At 38.1% G+C, this 8,659-nt stretch overlaps 1 protein-coding gene across 1 annotated transcript; it reads right to left on the bottom strand.

Moving 5' to 3' along the window:
- Positions 1–326: 326 nt before the first annotated feature.
- Positions 327–7,751, bottom strand: INSL6 (insulin-like 6). The gene is made up of 2 exons (XM_004678002.2): positions 7,532–7,751; positions 327–664 (listed from the first exon to the last, which is right to left on the bottom strand). Exons 1-2 carry the CDS (start codon positions 7,749–7,751, stop codon positions 327–329), a joined length of 558 nt encoding a protein of 185 aa, XP_004678059.2.
- Positions 7,752–8,659: the final 908 nt, after the last annotated feature.

Here is an 8,659-nt window from a genome sequence, read left to right on the forward strand (position 1 = left end):
AATGCAGAACATTCCATGATCTATTTTAATGCTGTTTGAAACAGTTCAACCATAATGATAGGAAAGAACAGGTAATTCCTAGATGTCTACATGGATTATATCACTTTTTGGTAACACCTTAAATATAATAATATATGGGAAATAAGGCTCACCAAAGAAAATACTAAGACTCTTATTACCACAATAAAGTATTGTCAAATGCTTGCAAGTACATTTTAAAATTTTTTTCACAGCAGACAGCCTATATGAATAATTACAAATAAGTAATAAATATATTAAATTTTTATTAAGTTAGTATAATTCCTATAATGGCTAGTATATCACAGTCACAACTGATTTTCTTTTTTCTTTAAGTTTTTATAATCAGTATATGGACGGCATGCAATACTCAGCTCTTCTTTTGTACATCCTTTAAGGCAACATTTTTCTGAATAGCCTCTGCGTTTTCTCTGGGGATGGTCACCCCAAAACAAATTGCTTAATGTTTTAATTTTGTATGCATTTTTCTTCTGAAATTCAACAAGTTTATGAATATATGGATTGATATCTTGTAGTGAGGACAGTTTTGTGTTATCAGGTAGCAAGTTTGCCTTTTTATGCTGATATTCATGCAGTGACTGCATTTCCCCACTGTTAATTGCTTCTTGAGAGGTAGATGTAGAGACTGTTGAGAGACAAGAAAAACATACTACTTTATTAAAATCTTCCTTTAGCTGAAAATGTAGTCATGAACAGAATACGGTTTAAATTATTTAAAACAACATTTAAAAATAAAAGGTATTCCAAAGCAGTGCATATTTTTTAGCTAAAATACCAATATAGGTAGTTTTCCTACAAAAAGGTTTAGATGCCAACAAATTTTTTTATTGAAGTATTCATATTCCATAAATTTCAGTATTTTAAAGTGTACAATTCCAGTCCCTAGCAACCACCAGTTTACTTTCTATTTCTATCGTCTTGCTCATTCTGCATGTGAAATCATATCATATGTGTGTGGCCTTTAGTGTCAGCTTTCTCTCCCTTAGCGTAATGTTTTTCAAGTTCAATCCTGTTGTAACATACATCATTACTTTATATATCAGTACTTTATTCCTTATCCCACATATGATTATATCACATATTGTGTACCCATCTATCAGATGAGCAATTTGTCCAAGGGGCTTTGGATACCATTTTTTTTTTTAAAGATTTTTATTTATTTATGCATCCAGAACTAGAATACAGGCCAGAGGTACAGGAACGGTGAGAGGATTCACCAGAGACAGAGTGGGGAGCAGAACACGCAGATCGATGAAGTACACTGCTGAGGGGGGCAGCGGGCAGGTCAGGAGAGGTCTGTTGCACCATGTGGGTCAGCTCTCTGGCCTGGAATCCAACTAGCGCTGAAGTGCTGTGGCTAGCTTTGCATTGCTGTGCTTTAACTGGCTATGCGCCACCAGGGAGGACCCTAGATACCATCTTAAAAAGCTCCAGACATATTTAGAGAAAGAGATTCACCTACTTTTCGAAACAGTGCATTTTAGTCAAATGCAAATTGTTCCAGGAAAATAGCAAAAGCTTCCAATCCGTATGTATTATGTATACTGTTCCAAAACTAGGTAAGAGCCACAGAGATTTTAAGAACAATCTTGTAAGCCCATTTTTATTTATAATTATTTCTTTGAAAGTCCTAAATAAGTTAATTGAACCAATAAACATATTTTGCAATATTAAGAAAAGGTTTACCCCAGAAATGCAAGGGTAGGGGCCAATCTATCAACACAAATTACCACATTCTCATTTTTCTTACAGCTAATTTTTCCTTCTACTCTGAGAAAATAGAACGACACAGAGAAGAATGTACATTTGCTGTCTTCATCATCTTAAACCCACTCTAATCAGAATTTTGCTCATCCACCAAAACTTTTCTTATCAAGGTCATTATAACCTCTAAACACAACCAACAATGCTCATCTTATCTGACTTACCAAAATATGCTTTCTGAATACACTTTCTTTACTTGGTTTCCACCACATTTTCTCTTCTTCCTATCTGTCAGTCACTTTTCTACATCCTTTACAAGTACTTCCTCTTTAGCATTTTTTTTTTTAAAAAAGATTTATTTTTTTATTCATACAGAACTGGGGTATAGGTCAGAGATGCGGAGGGTGAGAGGCTTCACCAGACACAAAGTGGGGAACAGAACAGGCAGATCGACGAAGTACACTGCTGAGGGGAGCAGTGGGCGGGTCAGGAGAGGTCTGCCACGCCATGTGGTCACCTCCGGGGCAGGAGGGAATCAAACTCATGAGAAAGCGGCTTTAGATTCTCAGTGCTATGCTTTAACCCGCTGCGCCACCAGGGAGGGCCCTCTTCAGCATTTTAATGTTGGTTTTCTCTCAGGACCCAATCCTGTTTCTCTTTTCTGTTTAAACTTCCTGGGGGATTTTTGTTCCAAACTCTAAATTCTTGCATCTTACTTTCCACTTAACACCTACATTTTGTCGTGTTAAATATGTTTTAAAACTCAGTGTTTTAGGCCCTCCCTGGTGGCGCAATGGGTTGGGATGCAGTACTGCAAGCTAGCTGCAGCCATTTTTGTGTAAGTTTGATGTCTGCCCACGTGGCCTGGCACACCTCTCCTGCCTTGCCCACTGCTCCCCTTAACAGTGTACTTAGTCGATCTGCTTGTTCTGCTCTCCACTCTGTCTCTAATGAATCCTCTCGCTGCCTCTGCACCTCTGGCCTGTACCCCAGTTCTGTATGCATAAATAAATAAGTAAATCTAAAAAAAAAAACACAAAAATTCTGTGTTTTAAACATTTTAAACTCAATGTGTCAAAAACAACTGCCTGTAATCTTCGAAACCTGCTCCACTTGGGGTCTTTTCTCTCTCTCTCTCTCTTTTTTTAAGATTTATTTATTTATTCATACAGAACCGGGGTACAGGCCAGAGATGCGGAGGGTGAGAAGATTCACCAGAGACAGGGGGCAGCAGAACAGGCAGATCCACGAAGTACACTGCTGAGGGGAGCAGCGGGCGGGTCAGGAGAGGTCTGCCATGCCATGTGGTCACCTCTGGGGCAGGCGGGAATCGAACTCGTGCGGAAGAGGCTTAAGCTTCTTAGTGCAGTGCTTTAACCCACTGCGCCACCAGGGAGGGCCTCTTTTCTCTTAATTGGTCATAACCCTTTCTCTCCCAGTAGTCCAAGCAAAAACATTTGAATCCACTTTTTTTTTTTTTTTACATATTGCCATCATTCCTGATTTCTTTGTTCTCAGTGCTCACATGAACTCTGCCCAGATACATCTAGAATATAACAATTTTTCACCTCATTGCAATCACCCTAATCTAACCACTATTAGTTCTCTAATATGTGCCCTAACAGGTCTCTCTGCTTCTAGTCTAGCCAGTGTGACTCTTTTTTTTTTGTTGTTACAAAAGTTTATTTTTACATCATTTTGTACATTTTTTTTTTTCCATCTCAATTGTAATCCCCGCGGGTTTCCCATCACCAGCCAGTGTGACTCTTTTAATGTATTGATGGTGTCAGTTACTCAAAGATCTGTAATGACCCCCTATATGACTCAGAGTAAAAGTGGAAGTTTGTAAAATTGTCTAAGTACCCTAAGTTTTCTAGTTTCCTGAAACACTACTTACCGCTCACTGGCCTTATACCATGTTGGCCTCCTTGCTATCCCCTATACATACTTGAGTAGGTATGCTGTGCTCTTTTCTCTGCCTAAACATTCTTTCCCCAGCTGTCTACTAGCTGATTCTTTATCTCCTCCTTTCTTAAGTCTCACCTTTTCAAACCTATCTTAAACATATTATTTAATACTGTACTCTACGTTTCAACCTCCTGAACTTAACCTGAGCTCTCTTACACTGTTTCACTTTTCCCAATTGTATAGCTCTTATTACCTTCTCATATTTACTTATTTATTATTTATTACTTATGTAATAATAAGGTAATGAGTAATTATGAGTAATGAGGCTTATGCATAATTCTATAAAACCAGGAATCTCTGACATACCTACCCAAAGGGACTAGACCACTGTGTGGCACTTAACAGGTATCCAATAAATATTTGCTGAATAAATTAAAGAAAAATCATAATTATACAAAAGGATGCCCCCACAAAAAGCCTTACTTATGATTCAGCCCTACTTATAATGATTAAAAAATGTCTTTTAGCAAGCTTCCTTATCTTAGCATAGACTACATAGCATGAACCTACATATTATGCCTCTAATGGAGGCATTTACATGACTCCTTTTTAAAGTTAGGAGCAAGACTAGACTATTATCTCTAACAGAACTAAGAGTATCTGCCTAATGATATAAGGGGTAAAAAGGAACACAGGTGTAAAAAGAAAGTAACAAGGCTATTATTTGCAAATGATAGAAAAACCTAAGTACATAAGTTATTAAACAAGCTATAAAAATCAACTGCATTTTTCTAACCAACAATTACAAACTCGAAAATAAAATTAGCAAGTATTTATAACAGTAACGACAGAAAAGTATTAGGCATTAACTTAACAAATCATACAGAATTCTGTATAAAGAAAATTTTAAAATTCGAGTAGTAGAATTCAAAGACAATTATGCTTTTGGTTGGGATGACTTTGCATTGTAAAGATACAAATTTTCTTCAAATTTATATATTCCATGCATCTCAATTACATTACAGCTGGGTTTTTTTTTAAAAAGAAATCCAGTAACTTTATTTCAAATATATGAAAGAATAATAGGCTCGCAAAGCAAACAAATGGGCAAACATGACAAATTTAACCTATAGACTTTGAAAAACATGTTGGTTACCAGAGGGGAAGAAGGATGTAGAAGATGGAGCCATTGGTAGAAAAGACAATTTAAAGCAATTTAAAGACAATTTAAACAGAAAAGACAATTTAAAGCAGATATACTTATCAGGGCGTGAAGTGACATTTCTGAAATTGTAGAGTTTTGTAAGTGGATAAATTTAAAATTTGACCAGCTTTATATAATCAAGGAACCAGAATGGGGATTATTGATTATATAAAGCTGGTGATGAAACACATAGTTTCACCTGGCACTAGGAGCAGGGCAGATAGATAGGTATTCTGTCAAAATTCAGAAATATATGTCAACTTCACATGTCATATTCTAGGGTTAGCCATGAAAACATGGCTTACATTTTCAGAACCCACTAAAAAGCAGCACACAATCTTATATTAAAGTTATGCATTGGTGGTTTGGTCTGAAAAAAGTGCTTTAGAGTATCAGTGTATCAAATTGTCTTTTTTGTGTGTTAGACTCTAATAGACACTATTCATCAGAATATTAAAACTGTTAGTAAGTGATTTGATCTAACAGAAAAATATGTCCTGCTAGTATACGAAATAAAAGTGGATCAATTTTTCAACCACATTCATATATATATATATATATGAACAGCCTAATTATATATTCTATGTTGGAAATATACTTCTCCATAACTTCTAAATTATTGACTGGAAATTCACAGGAGAAATTAGATGCCATCTTACCTTATAGATTGATAAATATTTCATAATAACAACTTAGTGTTGATAATGAGTTATTCCTTCTTCCATAAATTTCAAAACAACTATGGATTTATGTCCACATATTTCTACTTCAGAATAGATTGATAAATATTTCATAATAAAACTTAGTGTTGATAATGAGTTATTCCTTCTTCCATAAATTTCAAAACAACTATGGATTTATGTCCACATATTTCTACTTCAGAAAATTTTCCTTTACATAATGTTTTACAGGCATGGCGATTAGAAATATTGTTAGATACATTTTTATTTCCTACAAATCCTGTTCCATTGCAGGTCCCTCTTCATTTAATTGATGGCATTTATTTGTCCAGGAGAGCAAGAAAGACATGAAACAGAGGGGTTATTAGTCAACTCTGGGTTTTAAAGTTGACTTCTGCATTAGTGAAAAATAGTGCCAGAGAAGATGTTGTTGAGAAAATTAATTTCAAGCTCCAACTCGTTTGGATCTCTTAAGGTAAAATTTTGACCACATTATAAATAGGTAGAGAGGGCACAGAATTTGATGCAAGAGAAATACTCACCCCCATACAGTAGCGGCCCCTGTGGACAAAAAGAGTAAGGAGGAGAGAGAGGGGTTAACTAGACACTTGCACCACTCACAGAGTATCATCCAACCACCAGCGACCTGGGAGATTATGGAAATATGTTTACTGTCAGGCCCCCTCCCAGACCTACTGAGTCAGAATGTGTTCATTAACAGTATTCCCCAATGATCAACATGCTCATTAAAATCGTGAGAATCACTGAACTTTTACAAATGAAGACTAGGGGAGACACACTCCCTCCATTTTAAATGCAGGATAAGGCAAGTTTATGTATAGGTAGGTTTGAAGGTAGAAAATTACCATGATTCAGCCTGATGGCTTCCACTGTGTCTGTATTTAGATGATTTCATGCTCTTAGCATGAATTTCTAAGTTCCAGTCATCATTCATTTAAAAAGAACTTAAGGAGTCCTTACACTGTAGAAGGCATGGTTTTAGTTTGTTTCAGTCATCTACATTAGTACCTCTTTTTCGGCATAGGCTACTTCTTTCCTTAACTTGACTTTTGCCAAAGTTGTCCAAATCAAAGCAGTGAGAGTACTTTAATAAAAGGCATTTCAAAGCTACTTTCTATGGAGAGTCTATAAACAAAGCACAACTCCTTTTTTAAAAGAGCAAACCATAGGGGAATTAATGTGTTGATCAGAAAATGAAAACACACAGTTGAAAGATAATCCAGATCTGAAGCATCGTTCTTCTTCCTAAAATCTGTCTAAAAGCATTAACTATACAAACTCATAAGATATTAGAAAGACATGCCTGAGATAGTCCCTATCATATGGTCTGGTACATCCGGCTGGCCTTAGACCTGGAATCTAGAAGGACCCTGAATTTGATGCAATGCTTGGTTGCTGGAAGTCTTGAAAATTCTCAACAATTTTATCTTGAACTTGTAAAGTGTTAAGTAGTTTTTTAAGTGAACCCTAACATGACAATGGACCATCTGTATAAGTAGAGAAAGGAAAAAGTGTTTTGTGTTTTAGTACCTTTAGTTTCCCTTTCCTGCCTGTTGAACAGGGACCCTGCATATTATCTTGCCCTGGGCCAGGCTGCTCCTGGAACCTGTCCTGGTGATAGTCAAACAAGAACTGCTTGTTAAATACTGTGTAGAGTGGCTCTGAAGGGGTGTGATGACTTTACAGGTAAAACCATACCTAAATTAGGCCTCGATGGAGAAAATGGGGCTTGCCTCAAGGAAGGGGCCGCTATGGAAAAAGCAGCATTTAAAAAAATGTGTGTATGTTTATGTGCGCACATTTCCACAAAGCTAAACAAGAAAAGCTTCACAGTTTTTCACCCTCTTCAACACAGTGGTGTTTGATATTTTTAGTTTACCTATTTATTAGGCAAAAGTCGGGGAAGCTCGCCGTTGGACAGGGGCACAAGAAAGGTACAGAGATGAACAAACACGACTTTGGTTTAGATTTTTACCTGGATTTTTGTCTCTCCCCCAGGCCTGGAAAATGGTTTGGGAGCTTTGGAACTGGTCAGGGATGAAGGCTTCAACCTTACTGGCTTGGGAATGCTGCTGTCTTGGAGGGTTTTCCTCCTCAAAATGGCTCCAGCTAGTATTGCCACAGAGTTTGACTATTTCTTTCATCAGGTGCCTGCCACACAGCTTCCGCGCTTTGCCGCTGGTCCTCAGCTCCATGGAGACCCTAACCCACAGGAGCCCGAGCCACAGCAGACTCAAGCAGAGGGGACCCCGCATCCCTGAACTCCTCAGCCAGGCCCGCGCGCGCCTCAACTAACTGCCGCCCCTACAAGTCCACCCTGAGCCCACAGCCACCGAGCGCGCCCCCCAGCTAGCGGGCGTCCTCGCGAGAACGCCAAGGTGCGGGGCGTGGTGCGAGCATCCCCCGACTTCTCACGGCCTTGCAGAACTTCATAGGCTACAGGTAGGAGGCGCTTCGAATGACAAGTAATTTCTTAGCTTCCTCGCTGGGGGGGAACTACTCAAATGAAAAAGGGGGGCTCCAGATCACCCTTCCAGCTACAGTTGACAGGGCATGGCTTCCTCACGGAAACCTTTTGTTTTCTTCATGGCATTTACCTTAATAGGTTAGTTCTCATTTAGTTATGTATTTGTTCCTTAATTTCTTCCCCCAAATTCCAAGATGTCAAAAGTCAGTGCCGGTGTCTGTACTAGCTGTTTGTTAGACCTCAGGGATTCACTTGAGGTTGGAAATCAAATACTAGAAACAGCCACGCCCTAGAATATGCGTATGCGTTTTATTATTTATTTTTTGTTGGAGTAACATTTGTTGAAAACTGTGTATATGATTTAGAGTCACTGAGTCACACCCACCACCAAGACACCCATAGCTTTCCACTACAGTCCTTGTGCTCCCTCTCTTTGCTCTTCCTCCTTCTCTCCCTCTGGTAACCTCAATTCTAATGTCAGATTTCCAGCGTTTATTACTTTGGCTTTATCCAGCCTTTTGTTTGTTTCTCTATAATCCAAATGTAAGTGACAACATATGACATTAATCTTTTTCCTTCTGACTTATTTCACTTAGCCTAGTACACTCCAGGGCCATTCATCCATGTAATTGCAAA

Source organism: Condylura cristata, unplaced genomic scaffold (assembly GCF_000260355.1).
Source record: "Condylura cristata isolate star-nosed mole 26May11 unplaced genomic scaffold, ConCri1.0 scaffold00006, whole genome shotgun sequence".
In the NCBI taxonomy this organism is placed as follows: domain Eukaryota; kingdom Metazoa; phylum Chordata; class Mammalia; order Eulipotyphla; family Talpidae; genus Condylura; species Condylura cristata.

Excerpts from the sequence above, each read along its gene's own strand:
- INSL6 (XM_004678002.2), bottom strand. The coding sequence starts at position 7,751 with ATGGAGCTGAGGACCAGCGGCAAAGCGCGGAAGCTGTGTGGCAGGCAC. Across the intron at positions 665-7,531 it reads GGGGAGAGACAAAAATCCAG|TCTCTACATCTACCTCTCAA; the intron begins GTAAAAATCTAA and ends GTCTCTCAACAG.